General features: G+C 43.6%; 1 protein-coding gene across 3 annotated transcripts; it reads right to left on the bottom strand.

The window, feature by feature from the left end:
• Positions 1-5883: 5883 nt before the first annotated feature.
• LOC121323143 (transcription factor CP2-like protein 1) lies at positions 5884-24103 on the bottom strand. 3 transcript variants are annotated; one of them, XM_041263958.1, is made up of 16 exons: positions 23923-24100; positions 21454-21605; positions 20865-20941; positions 16730-16835; positions 16149-16255; positions 15922-16074; positions 15413-15523; positions 14930-15018; positions 14288-14339; positions 14084-14177; positions 13563-13653; positions 12970-13070; positions 12577-12719; positions 10799-10850; positions 8654-8746; positions 5884-8601 (listed from the first exon to the last, which is right to left on the bottom strand). In XM_041263958.1, exons 1-15 carry the CDS (start codon positions 23988-23990, stop codon positions 8709-8711), a joined length of 1434 nt encoding a protein of 477 aa, XP_041119892.1. In that variant the 5' UTR covers positions 23991-24100; the 3' UTR covers positions 5884-8601; positions 8654-8708. The 3 variants fall into 3 exon arrangements, with proteins under 3 accessions (XP_041119892.1, XP_041119890.1, XP_041119893.1); XM_041263956.1 differs by having other exon boundaries at positions 14288-14342; positions 23923-24099; XM_041263959.1 differs by lacking the exons at positions 5884-8601; positions 12577-12719 and having other exon boundaries at positions 8659-8746; positions 14288-14342; positions 23923-24103.
• Between the last annotated feature and the right edge of the window lie 1178 nt (positions 24104-25281).

Below are 25281 nucleotides of genomic sequence, written 5' to 3'. Positions count from 1 at the left end.
AGGCTTGCTGCTCTCGTATAGTTAGCATGGACAGGTGATGGAAACAAACAGTACAAAACTAAATACAAAATTATATTCTGGGCTGCTTTATATTTACACCAAACATGTGTGAATCACCAGTAATTGCCAGTGTTAGAGATATCACAGAGTGTGGTTTTTCTGTATTAATATTTCATTTTAATACTCAACCCTAGCCTCAAATCTAACTTTAACACCTAACATTACTTATAAGTCATAATTTTGATTACAAAATCACAACCTAAATCCCCCGTGGCTGTTATGAAATTTGGGAGCAACTTTATTTAATATGAGTCGTTGCGAATGAAGTCTGAGTCTGTGAATACCGGGAGGGTGTCTGTCAGTCTGTCCATCACTCTGCCTGTAAGTTACACATCAAATCGGGTTAATTGTCTTTACTATTCCCTACTGTTACATGCTGAATGTCCTGTCCTTGGCTCGCTCCAGTTCTGAATTCACAGTCTTGACTGTGATTTATGTCACTGACATTCCAAATGACAGATCCTGTTGAGATTGACTGCAAACATGACTCAGGTCAAATTAGAAAGACTTGTGTGAGAGTGAAGAACCCAGCGAACTCCTTCCTGTTCCCAAGGGACTGTCTGTGAAGGCAGCATGGCTCCACTTCACAGAGACATTCTTCTTGCCTTGCCTTCTGACATTTGCATGCCTTTATAAATGTTTTCATGTCCCAGTTCCTGTGACATTGATTTTAACCAACGATTGTAACATACAGGAAGGTCACTTACAATGAAAGAGTTAATAATGAACTCTGACTCACGGCTTGCTAGTGACAGAGGACCCAGGAAGATCACTGCCAATGAAAGGGTTAATAATGAACTCTGACTCACGGCTTGCTAGTGACAGAGGACCCAGGAAGATCACTGCCAATGAAAGGGTTAATAATGAACTCTGACTCACGGCTTGCTAGTGACAGAGGACCCAGGAAGATCACTGCCAATGAAAGGGTTAATAATGAACTCTGACTCACGGCTTGCTAGTGACAGAGGACCCAGGAAGATCACTGCCAATGAAAGGGTTAATAATGAACTCTGACTCACGGCTTGCTAGTGACAGAGGACCCAGGAAGATCACTGCCAATGAAAGGGAACTTACTCACGGCTTGCTAGTGACAGAGGACCCAGGAAGATCACTGCCAATGAAAGGGTTAATAATGAACTCTGACTCACGGCTTGCTAGTGACAGAGGACCCAGGAAGATCACTGCCAATGAAAGGGTTAATAATGAACTCTGACTCACGGCTTGCTAGTGACAGAGGACCCAGGAAGATCACTGCCAATGAAAGGCTTAATAATGAACTCTGACTCACGGCTTGCTAGTGACAGAGGACCCAGGAAGATCACTGCCAATGAAAGGGTTAATAATGAACTCTGACTCACGGCTTGCTAGTGACAGAGGACCCAGGAAGATCACTGCCAATGAAAGGGTTAATAATGAACTCTGACTCACGGCTTGCTAGTGACAGAGGACCCAGGAAGATCACTGCCAATGAAAGGGTTAATAATGAACTCTGACTCACGGCTTGCTAGTGACAGAGGACCCAGGAAGATCACTGCCAATGAAAGGGTTAATAATGAGAACTGCTAGTGACAGAGGACCCAGGAAGATTCACTGCCAATGAAAGGGTTAATAATGAACTCTGACTCACGGCTTGCTAGTGACAGAGGACCCAGGAAGATCACTGCCAATGAAGGGTTAATAATGAACTCTGACTCACGGCTTGCTAGTGACAGAGGACCCAGGAAGATCACTGCCAATGAAAGGCTTAGAACTCTGTTAATAATGAACTCTGACTCACGGCTTGCTAGTGACAGAGGACCCAGGAAGATCACTGCCAATGAAAGGGAGTTAATAATGAACTCTGACTCACGGCTTGCTAGTGACAGAGGACCCAGGAAGATCACTGCCAATGAAAGGGTTAATAATGAACTCTGACTCACGGCTTGCTAGTGACAGAGGACCCAGGAAGATCACTGCCAATGAGAGAGAACTCTGTTAATAATGAACTCTGACTCACGGCTTGCTACAGTGACAAGGATCCCCCTCCCCTTCCCCCCTATTACCACTAAGGATCCCTATGAAAGAAGGGAGGACAATCTTGCTAAAAAAAGTGGCAGCAATTAAGTGGCAGCAACCTTCAATACATCCAAGAGAAGGGCCAGGGGAACCCCTGTGATCAGCTACTGTGGTCAGCTAATAAACTATATATATATATATATCCTTTATACTTAGATACAGTAGATTCCAGTTCATAACAATGCGCTTGGGAAAGGATACAGCGGGCGGCTGCTTTCACCAGCCCACATTCACTCCAGTCTCGGCCTGCCCAGGGAGTGGAAGAGGAGAGCTAATCAATAAGCTGTGAGTAACGTGGAGGAGCCCTGTCACAAGCTAGGATCTCGTATAGAGATTTCATAAAATGCTATGCAGGAGGGAAACATTGACAGTAGCTGCATTTATATCTGTATCTAGCCATCTCTCTGTGTATCTATCTATTTATCTATCTTTGTCTATCCATTTATCTATCTGTCTATCTATTTGTCTCTGTCTATCCATCTATGCATATACTTATTGTTATTGGTTTTTGTAACAAGTACATTGGAGTTAGTGTACAAGCAAAGTACACAGTGTACATTTATGTCTATATTTATTTATATAGTAGCATGCATGGGGGAAGACAGCAGCAGTACAGCGATATCTGCTCTATGCTTTAGTGAGAGAAGTCCCAGGTTTGCGCCCACCCTCCATCTGTGTGTGGATTGCCTCATAAGAACATAAGAAAGTTTACAAACGAGAGGAGGCCATTCGGCCCATCTTGCTCGTTTGGTTGTTAGTAGCTTATTGATCCCAAAATCTCATCAAGCAGCTTCTTGAAGGATCCCAGGGTGTCAGCTTCAACAACATTACTGGGGAGTTGATTCCAGACCCTCACAATTCTCTGTGTAAAAAAGTGCCTCCTATTTTCTGTTCTGAATGCCCCTTTGTCTAAACTCCATTTGTGACCCCTGGTCCTTGTTTCTTTTTTCAGGCTGAAGAAGTCCCTTGGGTCGACACTGTCAATACCTTTTAGAATTTTGAATGCTTGAATTAGGTCGCCACGTAGTCTTCTTTGTTCAAGACTGAACAGATTCAATTCTTTTAGCCTGTCTGCATATGACATGACTTTTAAGCCCGGAATAATTCTGGTCGCTCTTCTTTGCACTCTTTCTAGAGCAGCAATATCTTTTTTATAGCGAGGTGACCAGAACTGCACACAATATTCAAGATGAGGTCTTACTAGTGCATTGTACAGTTTTAACATCATCCTGTGTGAGGCGCCTGCTTGCAGGAACTGAGGTTTGCTACAATATCATTGAGGAATTCATTAATGAAATGGTTTACTCATTTGATTAGATTTTTTTAATAAGAAACTGAGACCAGATGCATACTTGCCTAATGCTTTCCAGCATGTCGTCTATAAAATGTTATGTCTATGTACCTTTTTCCTTGTGATGCTGCAAACACATACAGGCACCTTCACACTATACAGTTATGATTTATAGGCATTGGAACAAGCGATGCAAATCTGGAGGAAGATTCCCAGTAACAGAACTAACACAAATTCCTAATGTCTCTCTGTCTCACACTGTGGTTCTTTTCACTGCCTTTCTAACCTCTGGAAGGAGGGAGTAATGAATCATTGTCATGGTGTCTGGAAAAGAATGCTGGAGGCTATGCCTTAATTACAACAAGCGAAGAAACCAGTCCGTTCCAGCTTAAACTAGTCACAGAAACTCAGCTGACACGCCTTTCCATCTCCACAGTGACAATATAAAGGGAAATGATGCATGACCACGTTATGTCAAGTAATTACACAAGAGCCCTTTGAAGAGGTACTGTATTCGCTGCTCTCCCAGCCATTCGTCTAGCTGTAACTGGTCTGGCCCAGCTCAGCCAGCTGCTGTATCATAATATTGACTTTCTCCAGGACCGGAACATCAACAACATCTGGAAACTTACAGTCAACAAACATCACATGACTTTCTACTACAGCGCATGCAGACCACAGTATACCTGTACCTTTTAAATAATGGTTAACGCGTGTAAAGTTAATATCTCTGTGTTCTGTTATAAGACAACACAAGACTCCTAGTTTTCTAGTTATTTATTTTTAATGGAGATTGTTGAGAATAAATAAAAAAATTACCTCTTTGTATTATTTATATATAATCTATAGACTATATATATATTATATATTATATAATATATATATATATATATATATATATATATATATATATATATATATATAAATATATAATATATATATATATATATATATATACACACACACACACTATATATATATATATATATATATATATATATATATATATATATATATATATCTATAAGTAATACTGTATTAAAGATTCACTAAAGTTATCTTACGCACTCTTAAAATTACAGTAACAGGGATATGTTGGAAAAAAGGGGATTTCATTCAAATGTACAATTCAACTTGGTTTAATATGAATGGTAAAAGAAGCAGAAGAGGAACAGGTTGTCTTAGATGTTATGGTTTGCTTTCACACACAAACTTGTCAACATACTATTACTGATCAGAGATAGATATACTGAGTGGGTTTGATTACTGATCAGGAATAGATATACTGAGTGAGATGAGTGGGTTTGTTCTTAATGAAATGAACACGTTGAACCAGAATGTCAGTTAAAGTTGATTGAGGTCATGGAATCAGAAGAATGAAAACTAAAGGTCAGGTTCATCAGGTTCCCGTCGCTCTGCACACACGGCAGGTACGTGAACTTGTGTCACTGCAGCTGTGTGTGTTTCACATGTACTACATTCCCCTTGTAAACATTTACCACAGCCATTCTGCAGTTCCCCATGCTGTTCACATGCCTGTACTTTGATTATACTATAGGTTACCATGGGGCACCATGTTGAACAGGTTTACTTTTATAATGGTCTCTGCTGAGGAGGCCCAGGATGACTTGGGTTCTGTGGGGAGAGCTGAGCCGGCAGCCTGACGACCCCTCCTCAAAACAGGACGGATTCAGAAGCACCCCGGAGACTCCAGGGAACAAGAAGGGTTTAGTCTTATTCCTGATCATTAGTGTCTGATACTCTTTAACAGTACAAGGGGGGTAAGACACGGGCATGCTTTGAATTGGGTTACAAGGTGTCAGTTGAAAAAATATATAGAAAAAGGGAAAACATAGAATCTACACTTTGTATAATTTCTGGCACTACTACATACATATATAATAAAATAATAACAATAATAATAACAACAACCAGAACAGCTGCTGCTTTTATTACAAAAAGGTTATTTTATTTACTGTTCAGTAGTCTAGTGTACAAACCAGATATAGAATTCTCTCGGTTTTCCAAGCAGAACAGAACAATAAATCAGTGCAAAACTGCACCGAAACACCACAAAACATGACATCATTCCCCTGCCAGCCCCCCCATAAGCACACGAGTACAGAGAGAATTCCTTGTGGTTTCAACACAGACACATGAGTACGGAGAGAATTCCTTGTGGTTTCAACACAGACACATGAGTACGGAGAGAATTCCTTGTGGTTTCAACAAAGACACACGAGTACGGAGAGAATTCCTTGTGGTTTCAACACAAACACACGAGTACGGAGAGAATTCCTTGTGGTTTCAACACAGACACATGAGTACGGAGAGAATTCCTTGTGGTTTCAACACAGACACATGAGTACGGAGAGAATTCCTTGTGGTTTCAACACAAATACACGAGTACGGAGAGAATTCCTTGTGGTTTCAACATAGACACGGGGCAGCTAATTAAAAAAACAACTGCACGCGCCTTGCAAACAAACAGTGATCTTTAATACATTGTATACAAGTTGGGACAGAACAGAACAAGCAAAAAAGATGATTGCCACTGAATATAAAAGAATAAATAAAAAAAACCTACACACATTGAAAAAAAGAATCATTAACTGAATATGCAATACAACCCCTTACATTCTCACAGGATACACGCAAACACCAAGGTAGACATGTAACAACATAGAAGACTAAAACAGCATCACAAGAAAAGGACCCCAGCAATGCCATTACATTTAGTTGATTTAGTTGTATTTGGTATGTGCTTCATGGTTAAATATAAAGTATATAGCATACATCTAAAACTTGATTGCCTTGTGCACAGACTGCATTCACATTACTGTTTGAAATGGTACTACTTGGAGCTCATGCAGCATGCCATCTTCATTGTTATAACCCCACTCCTTGGTTTCGCTCTCCCCATGTTTTTTGTTCATAAGCTTTTGTCAACAAGGACAAAGTGCAGACTTTTCAAATATACATTTCTGTTCCCGGCTGTTCTACACAGCTCCAAGTTATCATTTGACCTCAGTTTGTAAATGTATCTGTTGCACACTCAAGAGATTACAGAGTCTAGATCTCCAGCTATGCCCAAACCACGCAGGACCTTGTTAAGTACATGGTTCAAATAAACAACCCATCCATTAAGCTTAGAAAGAGAACACACAAGAATGCCATTTCAAAGAAAACACAACTCAATACTCCATTCGCCTTTTGAAAAAAAGGCATTTCTTTTAGAATGCCATATTGCACAAAAGGTACTCACATTGCACCCAGGACACTTTGTCACAGGTTGCAAAAGCAGAGAGAGAGAGAGAGAGAGAGAGAGAGAGAGAGAGAGAGCTAATGACCCAGATATTGTCAAGTCTTGTAGTGGACTCATCTCTGAAATTCAGAGAGTTGATGCTAAAATAAAAACAGAAATGAAATACCTGCACTGGAAAAATACACAGGTTAAGAATAGAGTTCTGTTGACTTTTATATTTATTGATTTATTTATTTTTCTGCTCGGGAATTTAGTGCACATGAACGTTAAGGGACACAGGCTACAGCCGGGTACCAGGGAATCTTCCTCTGAAATACACTGCACACCTGCTTCTACTTCTCTCAAGCGGAGTGCTGGTTTTATGAATTGCAGTACTGGGGACCCCGAACTGAAGAGCATTCCCAATGAAAGGAACAAGAGCGAGTTAGTGAGCTGTACTCAAGAGCATTTCCAATGAAAGGGACAAGAGCGAGCGAGTGAGCCAAACTCAAGAGCATTCCCAATGAAAGGGACGAGAGCAAGCAAGCCGAACTCAAGAGCATTCCCAATGAAAGGGACAAGAGCGAGCAAGCCGAACTCAAGAGCATTCCCAATGAAAGGGACGAGAGCGAGCGAGTGAGCCTGCTCCCCGTGAAGTTGCTTTCCGAACCAGCTGTTCTATATTATTGGCAAGTAGGCAGTGAAAAATTAACTCTCCCAATTTTCTTAATAAAAATACATGCGTCTTGCCTGGGTCCTTACACAAGTATCAGACCGGAGCAGTTTGGAAATCTCGGTTGGTAGTGCACCCATACTCTGCACTCATTCAGTGCTCCAGCACCACGCCACTGTGGCAAGAGAGAGGTTTTAGCATCCTATTCCAAAAGGGTGCACCTCACACAACACAACAGGCCACAGAAGCGTCCTTAATTACCTCCATGCTAACATTACGAATTGAGAAAACCAGCAACCCAAGACCTTGAGAGATGTGTTTTTACTTGCTCGGTTTAGAACGCCACATTCTAGCTTTGAAAGATAACTGACTAATGTTCTCCCAGATTCAGAAATGGAGTGAAAACTAAAGATTGAGATTTATTGATTCTAGAGCAATTGATAACATCATCCGTCCTTTTATTTATAATGTGCTAAAAGGCAATAAATAAAATTTAAAAAATTACACCTTCCCTGCTGCAATTAAAAAAGAAAAGAGATCCTAATAGATGAAGGTATAAATCCTATTTGTAGTGCAGAGCGGAATGTGTGTAGAGTATACAGTAGTAGTACAGCACTGTACTCGCCAGCAAGCACACATGGCAGTGGAATTCAGCGTTGCATTTTAAAGCTGCACTTTCTGTAAAGAGCACTTGTGAAGTCCCTTCTTCGACAGACTGTTCAACCCCCTATTCATTTTCCCTTTACTTACTTCTCCAGCACTATTGTGATATGTTAATATAAATATAATTTAAGTGCCCTTGCCCTCCCAAATATCTCATTAACTCATAAAAAATACAAAAACATTTCCCTTTTCTTCATTTTTGATCAAACAAAATTAAATTATAGATATTATTCCCATCATTTTTAGACTATAACTCACACATCCGTGCAAAGCGTGTAACTGTTATCTTGTAAAACTCTTGCATAGCCAGCATGTCTTGTACAAGGCGCACCCCTTGTATAAAAACGCTAGCAAAATGTTTAAAAGAGTGCATATTATACTCTGAAAATGATGCAAGTTACCTAGAACATCAATCATTGTGCTGTTCCTCGTAGGAATGGGACTAAGACACACAGTGACATCTTGCAAATAAGTCAACAAGAAAAAAAAGCAACCCAAGTTCACTTTCATTCTGGTTGCTTCTTTTGTCTTCTCCATGTTTTAAGATTCCAAGTGTTTCAAAACACATTTATCCTGCACATCTGCTTGGGAGAGGGCTTCACCCCCCCCCCCCCCCCCCCCCCCCCCCCCCCCCCCCCCCCCCCCCCCCCCCCCCCCCCCCCCCCCCAAGTCTTTGAGTCCGAGTATTCTTGCTTACTCAATAAACGTACTCTGCAGCCAAGTCACTTCAAAATAATATGGTAGCCCTCGCTGCTTTCAGCTGAAATCAAACAAAAGTCCATCAGTGAATGTTTAAATAGAGAAGAGCTTGCATCACACTGCCAGTGTTTACCACATGCAGGGTGCACCCTACATTACTCAGATAGTGCTCACAAGTTTTACATTTTATACAGATTAAACAGGCAGTAATGTTCAATGCGCAGGGCTACAGCTGCAGAGATATAACTTTACAAGATAAAGCTATGGCTATCCAGTTCTTAAAGGAGGACAATATTTGTAAACTTATAATTGATAAAACCTACAATTTTACTATATAATTAATTTATATATATATATATATATATATATATATATATATATATATATATATATATATATATATATATATATATACACACACACACACACACACACACACACACACACATACAGCTCTGGAAAAAATTAAGAGACCACTGCAAAATTATCAGTTTCTCTGGTTTTACTATTTATAGGTATGTGTTTGGGTAAAATGAACGTTTTTGTTTTATTCTATAAACTACTGACAACATTTCTCCCAAATTCCAAATAAAAATATTGTCATTTAGAGCATTTATTTGCAGAAAATGACAACTGGTCAAAATAACAAAAAAGATGCAGTGTTGTCAGACCTCGAATAATGCAAAGAAAATAAGTTCATATTCATTTTTAAACAACACAATACTAATGTTTTAACTTAGGAAGAGTTCAGAAATCAATATTTGGTGGAATAACCCTGATTTTTCAATCACAGCTTTCATGCGCCTTGGCATGCTCTCCACAAGTCTTTCACATTGATGTTGGGTGACTTTATGCCACTCCTGGTGCAAAAATTCAAGCAGCTCGGCTTTTGATGGCTAGTGACCATCCATCTTCCTCTTGATCACATTCCAGAGGTTTTCAATGGGGTTCAGGTCTGGAGATTGGGCTGGCCATGACAGGGTCTTGATCTGGTGGTCCTCTATCCACACCTTGATTGATCTGGCTGTGTGGCATGGAGCATTGTCCTGCTGGAAAAACCAATCCTCAGAGTTGGGGAACATTGTTAGAGCAGAAGGAAGCAAGTTTTCTTCCAGGACAACCTTGTACTTGGCTTGATTCATGCATCCTTCACAAAGACAAATCTGCCCGATTCCAGCCTTGTTGAAGCACCCCCAGATGAGTACAATTTTCAGCTTTGCCCAACACCTGGTCATCAAATGGTTAGATGGAGACCTGGAGAGGGCTACAAGCCACAGTGTCTCGCACCCACTGTGAAATGTGGTGGAGGATCGGTGATGATCTGGGGGTGCTCCAGCAAGGCTAGAATCGGGCAGCTTTGTCATGAATCAAGCCAAGTACAAGGTTGTCCTGGAAGAAAACTTGCTTCCTTCTGCTCTGACAATGTTCCCCAACTCTGAGGATTGTTTTTTCCAGCAGGACAATGCTTCATGCCATGCCTTTCAAGAGGAAGATGGATGGTCACTAGCCATCAAACAAAGCTGAGCTGCTTGAATTTTTGCACCAGGAGTGGCATAAAGTCACCCAACATCAATGTGAAAGACTGGTGGAGAGCATGCCAAGACGCATGAAAGCTGTGATTGAAAATCAGGGTTATTCCACCAAATATTGATATCTGAACTCTTCCTAAGTTAAAATATTAGTATTGTGTTGTTTAAAAATGAATCTGAACTTATTTTCTTTGCATTATTCGAGGTCTGACAACACTGCATCTTTTTTGTTATTTTGACCAGCTGTCATTTTCTGCAAATAAATGCTCTAAATGACAATATTTTTATTTGGAATTTGGGAGAAATGTTATCAGTAGTTTATAGAATAAAACAAAAATGTTCATTTTACCCAAACACATACCTATAAATAGTAAAACCAGAGAAACTGATAATTTTGCAGTGGTCTCTTAATTTTTTCCAGAGCTGTATATATATATATATATATATATATATATATATATATATATATATATATAGATATAGATCTAGATATATAGATATTGCAAATAACACCCCCAATGATACTCCAATCAACCCCTGCACCGAAACACACAAGCAGAGAGAGAACTGTACACAAACAATACCTTTTAGTGTGTTGATTACAAAACACGACTCGTCGATGAGGTAATGCACCATCTAAAAAGAAAAAAAAAAACGAATGAAAAAAAATATCTGGAACACAGCAAGCACACTTTGGGCTAGAGAGGTTGCAGCAAATGAAGCATGAAACCCATTCACTTTGCTGAACCCTCATTTGCATCACTCAGGCGCATGACCAGAACCAAAAATAAAGCAATAAGTGTTAATCAGTAACTTCAGCACTTCATTTAGCCTCCTGGCTCGGGGCTTCTGTGTCCCTCGTTCCAGCCTAGCGTATAATCACTCTGAAGGCTGCAGAACGGCAGAGGACGAGGGGCAGAGCATTGGGAAGGTTCAGATAAGCATTCCATAGTTAAAGTGAAGCATTAATGTGTTGCTTTACACCTCATTAACTTTTACAGCGCAGGCTTAGTGCACTGGCACATGTTTGGCTTCACATTTCTATTGGTTTGACAGTCCAACGGTTTGAAGGGGTTGAAAGCTGTATAAAATATGTCTCTACAAGTCTGTATGAAGCAACACAGTATTCTTACAGTTATCAGTCCATTCAGTATACAGACCATATATAAAGAGTGGGAGAAGAACACAGTCCTCCACAGCAAATGCGTTTCTCTGGCTTCCAACAAGGCTGAACAGGAACTGATTTGATCAACCTACACCCTCCTGGCACGAACCACAGCTGGACTGTGTTTAGAGCATTTTACAGCACAGGGGAAAGTTAACCTAGATTGCAACATCAACCTATCTGTGGTTATCCTAGGACAATCCATAAACAGTGATTGAAAAAAAAACAAAGTTGATGCAATGCTAGGCTATAGATTGATCAAATCAACCCCTTAGTTCCTTGAAGTGTTACCTTATAATGCAGCATGGAGTGCTGTGGAGAGAATGACACTGATGGAGTGTTGTGGAGAGAATGACACTGATGATGTGCTAGAGAGAATGACACTGATGATGTGCTGGAGAGAATGACACTGATGATGTGCTGGAGAGAATGACACTGATGGAGTGTTGTGGAGAGAATGACACTGATGATGTGCTGGAGAGAATGACACTGATGGAGTGTTGTGGAGAGAATGACACTGATGATGTGCTGGAGAGAATGACACTGATGGAGTGTTGTGGAGAGAATGACACTGATGGAGTGTTGTGGAGAGAATGACACTGATGGAGTGTTGGAGAGAATGACACTGATGGAGTGTTGGAGAGAATGACACTGATGGAGTGCTGGAGAGAATGACACTGATGATGTGCTGGAGAGAATGACATTGATGGAGTGCTGGAGAGAATGACACTGATGGAGTGTTGGAGAGAATGACACTGATGAGTGTTGGAGAGAATGACACTGATGGAGTGTTGGAGAGAATGACACTGAGAGAATGACACTGATGGAGTGTTGTGGAGAGAATGACACTGATGGAGTGTTGGAGAGAATGACACTGATGGAGTGTTGTGGAGAGAATGACACTGATGGAGTGTTGTGGAGAGAATGACACTGATGTGCTCATAGGTTTTTGTAAAGCAATATCTATGGACTCTACCGATCAGTTCCCTAAACTTCAAGGAATCCCCTAATCGGGCTGTCAAAGCCTTAGCCCTTCACAGTGTCATTCTCTGGGGCTCAGTCACTTAGTTTGGTTCATTACGAATCCAGGAAAGAAAAATATTGTTTCTTTGCCTTCTGACTTAAGGTCATTACCCACTTTCATCAGTGCACTGTACATGACTTGATGTGTTCTGGTTTCCTTTTTTGGTCCCTTACCTCATCAGACACTAAGATATGGACCCCTGTGGGTCCTTGTCTGTAGATCTGGTGGATTTGGCAGGGTGCAATGCTGTATAAGTTAGCTATCTTCTCTGTCAATTCTAGTGCTGTCAATTCTTCCAAATAGATAGCATGGTATACTAAAGAGAAAAGGGAAAATATTTAGATTAATTTGACTGATTTAGGCAGCATATGATTGTGCTGTATCCACTAATCATTAGTGAGTCAGTACTGTGGTATTGTCCATTGACTGGCACACTGATGCTTTCAAAATACAGTCCTGTCTCTTCACCAGAATGCTGTGCAATTGCAAAGAGCGCTCCTTCCAATAGAGAGGGCCTTCCTTAGCCAGCCTGGCTCATTGATGAGATACCCAACGAACATCCTTACCGCACAGTGAGCTGGCGCTCTGGCCCTGTTTCTGTGGCTGCACAGCCCCGGTGTGTTCTGCTTCTTGACACAAATAGACTGTGAGGCGTGGGCGGACGTTCCTGGTGGAATTCAAAGCACAGATTACTTTTTGGTCACTTTTTCTATGCAGTTTGAAATGCTCACTTGGAATGTTATCTCACTGGTGTTGGGGCTCTGGGGCTCGTCCTCCTCTCCTCTCCTCACCTCACCTCACCTCCTCCTTCTCCTCCTCTTAATCCACATTCCCCCACCACCATCTCCCTCTCTCTCTCCTCCACACTACCTCTCCTCCACACTCCCCCATCTCCACCTCACTCTCCCTCTCATCCACTCCCCCACACTCCATCTCCTCCACTCCACTCACCTCCACCTCCCTCTCCCTCTTCCCCCCTCCACCTCCACACACTGTGGGTCTTGTCCACGCAGCACTCAGTCTCACCCTGAGCCCAAGTGCAATGCGAGCTGTGAGGGTCCCGTCCAGGACCTGGCACTCAGTCTCACCCCGAGCCCCTTCCCAGCAGTACTAATGAAATGTGCTGGGGTCCCAGAGGAGTTGTAGGGACACCACCTACCTTCTCTTGATTATATTGTAAAGCCGGATTCCATCAGCAGGACCGCAGATCTGGACCAAGTCCTCTTTGGACATCTTTAATAAATCAGCACCTGAGAGATTTAACCAGGCCAATGTAAAGAAATCAAATAACACACCACATAACAAATCTTTTGTTTCAACTAGGTCTTTCTCAGTATATGCTACAAACACATCTTAAAAGGGAAAACACTTCTGTAACTAGAGTGGTGCCATTTGTGTTGTGTGGTTAAATACATTAAAGCAGATGTGTCCAATCGTGGTCCTGGAGGGTTATTCCATTCCAGGTTGAACAGGTAAAATGAGATCATAAACTTCTTCAGGGTCTGGAAGGAGGTTTAATCGGTTCAATCAAACACTTTAGAACAGGGCTGGAACAAAGACCAGGAGTGGAAGGGTTAGCTTTGTGCAAGGAACCTCTTGCTTAGTGCAGCTCTGACTACTTTTCCTTCGTAACTTTAAAAAAGACAATTATAGACAAGCACAGGTGAAGTTTCCACTCACCTGAGAAATTAGAAAACAGCCGAGAGTAGGGAGTGAAGCGATGTCGGTGCAGCCACTGCTGGGCATCTTGGATCGAAGCGTTGGGCAGGAGGGGCTACATTGCAAAAAGAATATTTGTAATGAACAGTTGCACCAGACTCCTCAAAACCACTCCTAAAAAATAAAAAAAAGCATCACATAAAAATAAATCTTCATCATACTTACATCGGCGAGGCTGGGAAGGAGCAGGTCCCCCTCTTGACTTGGAGAGACGTTTCTACTATTTCACAAAGCAGGAAAGAAAGAGAACACAAACAGGTCAATGTGCAAGCTCAGTCCACGAGGTCCTTTATCACGGGGGAGCACCGTGTGTGTGTCTCAGCGCACAGCGCCTGGCTCTATCACTGCCCCAGTATTCTGCAGCACAGGGCTCGGTTTCTGTTTACGTTTGCGCTGCTCAATTGCTTTTGGGCTGCTAAGTACTTCTGACTTTCAAAAAAGTTATCAGGACGAGAAGACAAACTGAAAACGATACAAAAGCGATTTTATACAAGAAGAATGCATCTGTTAAGAGAACTCTCATTGCACACACGCAAAGTTTTTCTTTAACCCTTTCAGTCCTGAATTATTTTTGTCGAGCTGAAAATGCAAGTTATAGAATTCAAAACAATAACACCTTTATCGAGTATAGATATGAATGGAGAAAAAATAAATAAAAAATGCAAATCTTATAGTTCTGACGACACTTTAAATGTCGCTGAGGGAAGGGTTAGGGTTAAACAATAATTGGACTAGGAAAGTAAAGTGCAGAAGCGGGCATCGGTGCCAGCTGGAATGCTACAGCACAGTGGAGAAGGCGCTGCTTACCCATCTCTGATGCTGAAGCTCGGTGGAGAGCTGCTGTAACCAGGGGAAGGGGTGTTCATCACACAGGGCAGATCAGGCCAGGGAGAACACTAAATTCAAACCAAAATGCCGCTTTCAGTACTTTGCAAGTATTTTTATTTTCAGCATTGAAACCAGCGGTTTGGAAAGATCTAAAGCAATGATATGAATGAGAAAATTCCCCTGTAGCAATACAACTTTTCAACCATGAAACGTTTTTGCTTTACTATTAATTTTTTTACAAGCTGATTTTACATCTGTTTACCAGGAAAAGGCCAATTCTGCTAGCAGTTAAACAACAGGGTCCTGCCGACTGCGTTGCCCAGGCTTCGAGAGCACGGACACAGAGGCTCATCGTTCAAGCTGACCCTCGAAGCCAGCCTCTGTGGTTAATGAAGCAGCGTGCTCGCCTGCGCCAGGCTGTGCGCGTCACATTGTGTATGCAATGCCAGTAAACAAGCTCACCTCTGTAAGGAAAGTGGTTTCGTATGACTGCTGATATTTCTCCCTTTCGTGAGGGCTTCTTTTCTCCATCTTCTCTCGGTCCGTCTTTTGTTTTCTGTCGGCTCCTTTGGGCTTGATGGAAAGCAGAATAAATATGTAAACATTTTTTAATATCTGATCTATATTTTAAACGCATCACCTTAAAAGTATATTGGTACAGTGAACTGAACTGTTTCTATACACTGCAGTAGAACCCAGGCGATCACTAGCTTTCAAAATCAAAGTGTCTGCAATTAAAAAAGAACACAGGAATCGAACAACCTTTTCAGTGGCACTTCTCACATTCAACTCCTTTAGAGATTAATACAACAGCGTTCCCTTGGCTTTGGAGGAGATCAACATTCTGGGTGGGGAATGGATTTGCAGTCACTTCCAGGGATTTATCTGTAGCTTCCAGGTGAAGGTCTAATGTAGGTATACCAGCATTAAGGGCAGGTTTGATCTCGGTCCTGTCGTTTGCATTTCCATACCTTGAAGACTTTAACCTGAGTGCTGGCTGAGTTCACATGCTCCGTATACTCGCCGCTTGCGTCCTGTTTGAACGAGTCGATCTGGATCCGGAACGGGACGCCCTTCTCTCCTCCGTGCTTCCTGGGAGTAAACTCTGTACTGATGCAATGAACCTGCAATAAAGACCCCCATGAATGCGACAAATCAAGCAAGTTTAAAATCCGAACCGGCTCGTGGCGAGAGTTACCTGGATAAATGCGGAGGCTCTCTTGGCCGGGTCCCACAGGAACTCGATAGTGTTCAGCTGGGTTGGGTTGGCTCTGGGCTCAATGATCCCAACTGACAATGGGATATCTACAGAAAAAAATAAATGCAATAAAAATAAGATTCGAACCCAGGCCTCCACAGGGAAGCACATGTGGTGCTGGTGAATTAGTCCACTGCACCAATCTGCTCTTTACTGATTTGAGAAACCTCAGCAATAGGGTTGCAGGGATGGCAAGAAGACGACTACTGCACCCATTCCATGTTTTAATACAAGCCTGATAATACACAGTGTGTATAGGGAACAAGCTCAGGTGTGTCTCATAGTAAAACCAGGTATGGATCAAAGTTGTATGCAATGGGAGTTTTATGTCCATCCCTCTGATAGGGAGAAGGTTCAAGACTGTGGAGAAACTGGGAGCTCGGGAGAACAGCTCAATTAAACTCATGTGCATTAGTGATATGTTTAAGGCAGACAGTCACCACAGCACATGCAGTATTTTTGGTACTCATGTTTAAGCTTGGATTTGGTCTCGAGTGTTCGCTGTAGATTTGGGTTCTCACCGATGTCAAGGATCCTGTCTCCTGGTCTGTTCCACTTCCACCCCTCCAGCTGCTGGTGTTCCGTGTACTGCAACCGTCTGTCATGAAACACCACGCGAAGGATGCTCTGAAACACAGGGGACACGATCACACACACACACACAGCCTGAAACACAGGGGACACGATCACACACACACACAGCCTGAAACAAAGGGGACTCGATCACACACACACACAGCCTGAAACACAGGGGACGCGATCACACACACACACAGCCTGAAACACAGGGGACTCGATCACACACACACAGCCTGAAACACAGGGGACTCGATCACACACACACACAGCCTGAAACACAGGGGACACGATCACACACACACACAGCCTGAAACACAGGGGACTCGATCACACACACACACAGCCTGAAACACAGGGGACGCGATCACACACACACACAGCCTGAAACACAGGGGACTCGATCACACACACACAGCCTGAAACACAGGGGACTCGATCACACACAGCCTGTGAAACACAGGGGACTCGATCACAAACACACAGCCTGAAACACAGGGGACTCGATCACACACACGCAGCCTGAAACACAGGGGACTCGATCACACACACACACAGCCTGAAACACAGGGGACACGATCACACACACACACACAGCCTGAAACACAGGGGACTCGATCACACACACACACAGCCTGAAACACAGGGGACGCGATCACACACACACACAGCCTGAAACACAGGGGACTCGATCACACACACACAGCCTGAAACACAGGGGACTCGATCACACACACACACAGCCTGAAACACAGGGGACTCGATCACACACACACAGCCTGAAACACAGGGGACTCGATCACACACACACACAGCCTGAAACACAGGGGACTCGATCACACACACACAGCCTGAAACACAGGGGACTCGATCACACACACAGCCTGAAACACAGGGGACTCGATCACACACACGCAGCCTGAAACACAGGGGACTCGATCACAAACACACAGCCTGAAACACAGGGGACTCGATCACACACACACAGCCTGAAACACAGGGGACTCGATCACACACACACACAGCCTGAAACACAGGGGACTCGATCACAAACACACACAGCCTGAAACACAGGGGACTCGATCACACACACACAGCCTGAAACACAGGGGACTCGATCACACACACACACAGCCTGAAACACAGGGGACTCGATCACAAACACATAGCCTGAAACACAGGGGACTCGATCACACAACACACAGCCTGAAACACAGGGGACTCGATCACACACACACACAGCCTGAAACACAGGGGACTCGATCACACAACACACAGCCTGAAACACAGGGGACTCGATCACACACACACACACCTGAAACACAGGGGACACGATCACACACACACACAGCCTGAAACACAGGGGACTCGATCACACACACACACAGCCTGAAACACAGGGGACTCGATCACACACACACACAGCCTGAAACACAGGGGACTCGATCACACACACACAGCCTGAAACACAGGGGACTCGATCACACACACACACAGCCTGAAACACAGGGGACTCGATCACACACACACACAGCCTGAAACACAGGGGACTCGATCACACACACACAGCCTGAAACACAGGGGACTCGATCACACACACACAACCTGAAACACAGGGGACTCGATCACACACACACACAGCCTGAAACACAGGGGACTCGATCACACACACACAGCCTGAAACACAGGGGACTCGATCACACACACACACAGCCTGAAACACAGGGGACTCGATCACACACACACACAGCCTGAAACACAGGGGACTCGATCACACACACACAGCCTGAAACACAGGGGACTCGATCACACACACACACACCTGAAACACAGGGGACTCGATCACACACACACAGCCTGAAACACAGGGGACTCGATCACACACACACACAGCCTGAAACACAGGGGACTCGATCACACACACACACAGCCTGAAACACAGGGGACTCGATCACACACACACACAGCCTGAAACACAGGGGACTCGATCACACACACACACAGCCTGAAACACAGGGGACTCGATCACACACACACACAGCCTGAAACACAGGGGACTCGATCACAAACACATAGCCTGAAACACAGGGGACTCGATCACACACACACACAGCCTGAAACACAGGGGACTCGATCACAAACACACACAGCCTGAAACACAGGGGACTCAATCACAAACACACACAGCCTGAAACACAGGGGACTCGATCACACACACACACACAGCCTGAAACACAGGGGACTCGATCACACACACACACAGCCTGAAACACAGGGGACTCGATCACACACACACAGCCCGAAACACAGGGGACTCGATCACAAACACACACAGCCTGAAACACAGGGGACTCGATCACAAACACACAGCCTGAAACACAGGGGACTCAGTCACAAACACACAGCCTGAAACACAGGGGACTCGATCACACACACACACACAGCCTGAAACACAGGGGACTCGATCACACACACACACAGCCTGAAACACAGGGGACTCGATCACACACACACACACACACACAGCCTGAAACACAGGGGACTCGATCACACACACACACACACAGCCTGAAACACAGGGGACTCGATCATAAACACACAGCCTGAAACACAGAGGACTCGATCACACACACACACACACACAGCCTGAAACACAGGGGACTTGATCACACACACACAGCCTGAAACACAGGGGACTCGATCACACACACACACAGCCTGAAACACAGGGGACTCGATCACACACACACAGCCTGAAACACAGGGGACTCGATCACACACACACACAGCCTGAAACACAGGGGACTCGATCACAACACACACAGCCTGAAACACAGGGGACTCGATCACACATACACATAGCCTGAAACACAGGGGACTCGATCACACACACACACACACACAACACACACACACACACACACACACACACACACACACACACACAGCCTGAAACACAGGGGACTCGATCACACACACACACAGCCTGAAACACAGGGGACTCGATCACACACACACACACAGCCTGAAACACAGGGGACTCGATCACACACACACACAGCCTGAAACACAGGGGACTCGATCACAAACACACAGCCTGAAACACAGGGGACTCGATCACACACACACACAGCCTGAAACACAGGGGACTCGATCACACACACACAGCCTGAAACATAAGGGACTTGTTTACACACAACCTGCAGCACACCTCTCCACCAACACAATGACGCATTCAAAAAAAAAAAAATCACACACACGCGAGGATCAGCCCTAGCGCAGCGAGCTTGAGCAAGCCATCCACAACTGCAAGGCATACTTTAAGCCTCCCACTGCACAGCAGTGTAAGCAGTTCCAGGAACTCCATTGAGCCTTAAAGCTCTTCAAAAGAGTTACATTACAGAGAAGACATAAGAACATAAGAACATAAGAAAGTTTACAAACGAGAGGAAGCCATTCGGCCCATCTTGCTCGTTTGGTTGTTAGTAGCTTATTGATCCCAGAATCTCATCAAGCAGCTTCTTGAAGGATCCCAGGGTGTCAGCTTCAACAACATTACTGGGGAGTTGATTCCAGACCCTCACAATTCTCTGTGTAAAAAGTGTCTCCTATTTTCTGTTCTGAATGCCCCTTTGTCTAACCTCCATTTGTGACCCCTGGTCCTTGTTTCTTTTTTCAGGCTGAAAAAGTCCCTTGGGTCGACACTGTCAATACCTTTTAGAATTTTGAATGCTTGAATTAGGTCGCCACGTAGTCTTCTTTGTTCAAGACTGAACAGATTCAATTCTTTTAGCCTGTCTGCATATGACATGCCTTTTAAGCCCGGAATAATTCTGGTCGCTCTTCTTTGCACTCTTTCTAGAGCAGCAATATCTTTTTTATAGCGAGGTGACCAGAACTGCACACAATATTCAAGATGAGGTCTTACTAGTGCATTGAACAGTTTTAACATTACTTCCCTTGATTTAAATTCAACACTTTTCACAATGTATCCGAGCATCTTGTTAGCCTTTCTGCATTTTTGCATTTAGAGCAACACTGGCATCCTTTAATTTAAAACACTTACAGTCTCTCACTCACCTTAACATACTTGCTGCTTAAATCTGTACAACACGCTTGTTTTCTGTTGTTAAGCAGGCGGATTTCATAGGATTGACCTGCATTTTGAGAAATTAAAAGAAACCATTACATTTTTATTTTTTTTTGGCAAAAGGACAGCAGGTTACTCAATAAACCTGACCCTTAGTTGTAGCACTGCCAGATATACTGGCACTTTATATTTTCTCTTTTAAAAATCACTTTTAAAAATTCAGATTTCACAAATTCATTCTTTGAAACTTGCAGCAAGCTCAGTGTAAATGTAGAGCATTACTAATGATCACATTTGTATGTATCGCCAGTTTCTTGTATTGAAGTCTGTGTGCTAAAATACAGAACCCAGTGATGGGGAATGCTACTGATGAAAATATAGATCAATAGTTAGGACGCGTGAACAGGCAAGCACGCTATATTAAAGTTGATTAGGTTGTATTTATACAGTGCAGGTGCATATTTATATACTGTACCTATAGTGTATAAAACATTGTGAATCCTCTTGTATAGTGCCCCTGCCCATTCACTGCTCGTCTCTATGCACTGTATGGACAGTTGAAAGGTCACTCAGTCTTACCTTGGTTCAGGTAAGTCAACGTCTCCTCATGCAGTTTCACAGCAGGGGAGGTGGCTGCACACAGAACGTATTGAAACGGGGGCACTTTCGAATCACTCTCTGGAGATGGCTGAGGCTCCTCTTGTTTGAAAATTGGAAGAGCCAGCACATCACTGCAATTCAAAAATAAACCCTTAATACCAAGATTGGCATCCTGCACAACACAAAGCACAAGGAGGATACATGCCAACTGAACACTAGAGGATAGTTATGGGCTCATTCTCAGGTGTGATAAAAATAACAATAAATGAATGAATACTGAACCCTGAAAGGTGCACAACACCTTCACCACAATGCATGTCACTCCATGTGAAACATGACCCGCTCTCCCGCACGCTGAGGTGTAGATACTGACTGTAGTGACAAGGTTAGAATTCCAAAGAGGTGTTCTGGAGACTGCATGACACAAGATTCTGGAACAATAGCCTAATGCTACCAGCCAGAGGTCACAACTCAGGTACTGTCTATACAGGATTACTCTCCATGGTCAAAATAGTGAAACTCTCAAAATGTTGCACAACACTCAAGAGTTTTATCAAATGGATGACAGGTATTCAAGGGTTAGCTCAGTAATGCAAGTGTGACGTGTGCCTAATGGAGTTTAACCCTTCAGATGAAACGCTGTCCACAGCGATAGTTAACCTATTAAACTTGTAGAACTGGTTGTTCCAGTTCCTTATCATTGTCTTGGAACAGTGCTTTATGCCCACAAACAAAAGCAAGTATCACTTATATCCACCAATTACAAATAGCCGTTTGTTGACAAAATCTCTACAAGTGAAGCAATGCATAAAAAACAACTTTGAAAAATATGTAGAACAAAGGGGGGGGGGGGGGGGGGGGGGGGGGGGGGGGGGGGGGGGGGGGGGACTGGGGGGGGGGGGGGGGGGGGGGGGAACACAACTGGGGGGGGGGGGGGGGGGGGGGGGGGGGGGGGGGGGGGGGGGGGGGGGGGGGGGGGGGGAGGGGGGGGGGGGGGTCTAACAATCGGGGGGGGGGCCACGGGGAGGGGGGGGGGCACGTAACCGTCTGTTGTTGGACCCTGAAGGCATGTTGGCCCCCAAAACCACGCATGCTAAACGGGAGGTTGTTAGACAGCTGCCCTCAATCTGAACTGGGATTGTTGCCAACTAGCGCAGTGGCGGGGGGGGGTTTGTTCTGCGTTTGAGGGGGTTACAAACATGAAACGGTTCATTTTTTGCCAATCTGGTTTTGCTGTGAATGATGTTTAATCTAACGGGTCCTCTACATTCTGTAGCAGGTTGGAATTAACAAAATCAGCACGTGCAATTATTGGAATGTGTTGCCTTGATCGAGCAGGTCTGCAAACGGAATCACACCGGAAAACACTTGGGATCCGGATCCAGTCTCAACCCAAATCCCGTCGCCAAAAAATATTAGGCAGTTAATTTGTACGGCCAGGAGAAAGACGTCGTCAATGAACCGCTTCTCAAAAGCTGTACTTAATTACGGACTTAGATATAAACCCCGCTGAATATGAATTAATAGCTAAATAAACACATGATGTGGCTCCTACAATGGCACGTTCACACTGGCATTTCATTGTAAAACATCTTTCAGAATAAAACGCCCAAGCAGGGGTTTAAGCATTGATAGGGTCACATGACCACAGCCTCCCCTCGCTTGAGTAGTGTAAATTCCTATCGCCTGGCCCAAGGTAAAGCACCTCCCCAGACTTCAGCACCGCGTAAAGCACCTCTCCAGACTTCAGCACCGCGTAAAGCACCTCTCCAGACTTCAGCACCGCGTAAAGCACCTCTCCCAAACAGACGTCACCGCCGTACTATGCTTAAACTCCTGCTTGTTCACAATGCAATCTGAATCTCGGGTTTCATATGAAAAGTGTAGAGATGCTACTCAATGTTTTCCGTAGGCTGTTTGTAACTTCATTTCCAACCCGCGTATGGGGATCAGTGAGTGTTTCAGTGTACTCTTGATGTTAAATTATTGTGTTTTATAAGAGATTTACCAATGGATAGTGTATGTAGTACTTCATATCACAGTATTTACCAAAACACTGCGAATCTACTCACAATACACAAGAGGAATCTTAAAGAGTTACAAATGAATATAAATAAGCGTCCGCATCAATGTGTATAGGCTTTTACAACAGATAGAATACAATGCATCTAATCATTTGAAATACCAGTCAAATAAATGTATGGGAAAAATAAACGACTTCACACACCTGTAAACAGTAAACATTCCCACAGGTCCCAGCCTTTAACAAGTGTCAAGACTACTCCTATTTTTCGAGTTGGTTTATATAACATATCTACTTCTTAATGTATATAGACATATATACATATGTGTATATATATATGTGTGTGTGTGTGTGTGTGTTGTCACGCAGTTCAAGGAGGTCGTTTTGCATGAACCAGCTCGGATAGGCAGTCGAGCGCAGCTTACCGCAGAAAGCTCGTTGTCGATGAGGAGTGCTGGTGGTAAGGCTCGGGCTGAGAGTGCCAGAACAGCATGTCTCCTCGATCCGAAACAGAATGCGACTCCAGCGAAAACTGCGGGGGAATGAAAGCAGAAGCCACGGGTCTCTGGATCCTACAGGCAGTGTGTGAACTGGGGCAAGTGAAGGTCTCGCCAGTCTATTTATCCACGGGCTGACGTCTAGAATCATTTGGCACAGTTAAGGTGACCTCAGGGCAGGCACGGGTACCACCCCTTTCAGAGACGCACTCATTCGCTACCATACTTCCTGTGATAGTAACCTGCTTCAGCATGCATTACCGTTGGTATGTGGTGCTCTTTTTGTTGAATAGTAGATAGGTGCAATATGCATATAGCTTAGGTGAATATTTCGTGCTTCTTCCACTGCTGGGAGCAAATCGTGAAAACCTTTTGAGGGCAAGATAAACTGGGCATTGGGGAGATAAGCGACATAGGCGGCTGTCTAGGGAGGCGAGACAATGGGGGCAATAAAGTAAGTTATGGCAATGCTGATCCTGACTATTTACAGAGAAACCGATACCGCCCGAACTATGAAAGTAATGAAGAACCATAAGGAGCCGTACGAATTGAAACGTTTAGAAGTGGGTCACCGTTTTACCGGGGAGTTTTTACAGCCGCGAGTATGTTATGTTACACAACACGCTTTGTGTTGCAAAGCCAATAAGGTTGCATTTAATACTGTTCTTTCACTGCGTTTCAGAGCAGCGCAGTGAACTGATCCGCTTCACTTGATGATGCGGTTTATCATGTTTGTGACTTTCTGGACGTTTGAATGGAAGAATGTCGTTCAAGTAGATTTGTACTTGATTTTTTTTTTGGTGTTTTTTTGGGGTGTTAAAGGGAGTGGCGTCAGTGCTTCTGGATGAAGGTGTATATAACGTGCACTGCCAGTCTCAATGCCACTTCACCCGGTGAAACGTGAATTTGGGGTCATTGGACAAAAACAATATACCGGTACATGGAAGAAAAACGTGTTGCTGTTTTCTTTGTAAATAAATACATATCATATACTGTATTAAATCAACAAACAACAAAAAGACAACAAAAGCACCATTTGAAGTTGGTTTTATTTCTAGAGCAAACTTAAGTTTATATTTTTAGCAAATTCTATCACGTGGATGTTAACAAAAACCATGTGGTTGTCTGTACAGTCGTGGCAATACACAAAATAAAACAAATAATATAAATACAGACATGGACTTTACATGACAAAAGCAAGCGCAGTGAACACTGCTAAGAATCCCATTTCTAATGGATGATGCATCTGCAGAATATAGGAACAGTTAAACATTATGTTTAGCAAAG

Source organism: Polyodon spathula, chromosome 11, assembly GCF_017654505.1.
Source record: "Polyodon spathula isolate WHYD16114869_AA chromosome 11, ASM1765450v1, whole genome shotgun sequence".
Taxonomy (NCBI): Eukaryota; Metazoa; Chordata; class Actinopteri; order Acipenseriformes; family Polyodontidae; genus Polyodon; species Polyodon spathula.
Note: the sequence above shows the minus strand (reverse complement) of the source record. Positions and strands in the feature narration are given on the sequence as shown.

Bases quoted from the DNA above. Each gene is read 5' to 3' on its own strand.
- LOC121323143 (XM_041263956.1), bottom strand. From the start codon at position 23,990: ATGCTGTTCTGGCACTCTCAGCCCGAGCCTTACCACCAGCACTCCTCA. The intron at 16,836-20,864 runs GTGAGTGAGAGA...CCTGTGTTTCAG, and splicing joins TAAGCAGCAAGTATGTTAAG to AGCATCCTTCGCGTGGTGTT. The intron at 13,071-13,562 runs GTAGGTGGTGTC...GAATTCCACCAG, and splicing joins TACAATATAATCAAGAGAAG to GAACGTCCGCCCACGCCTCA.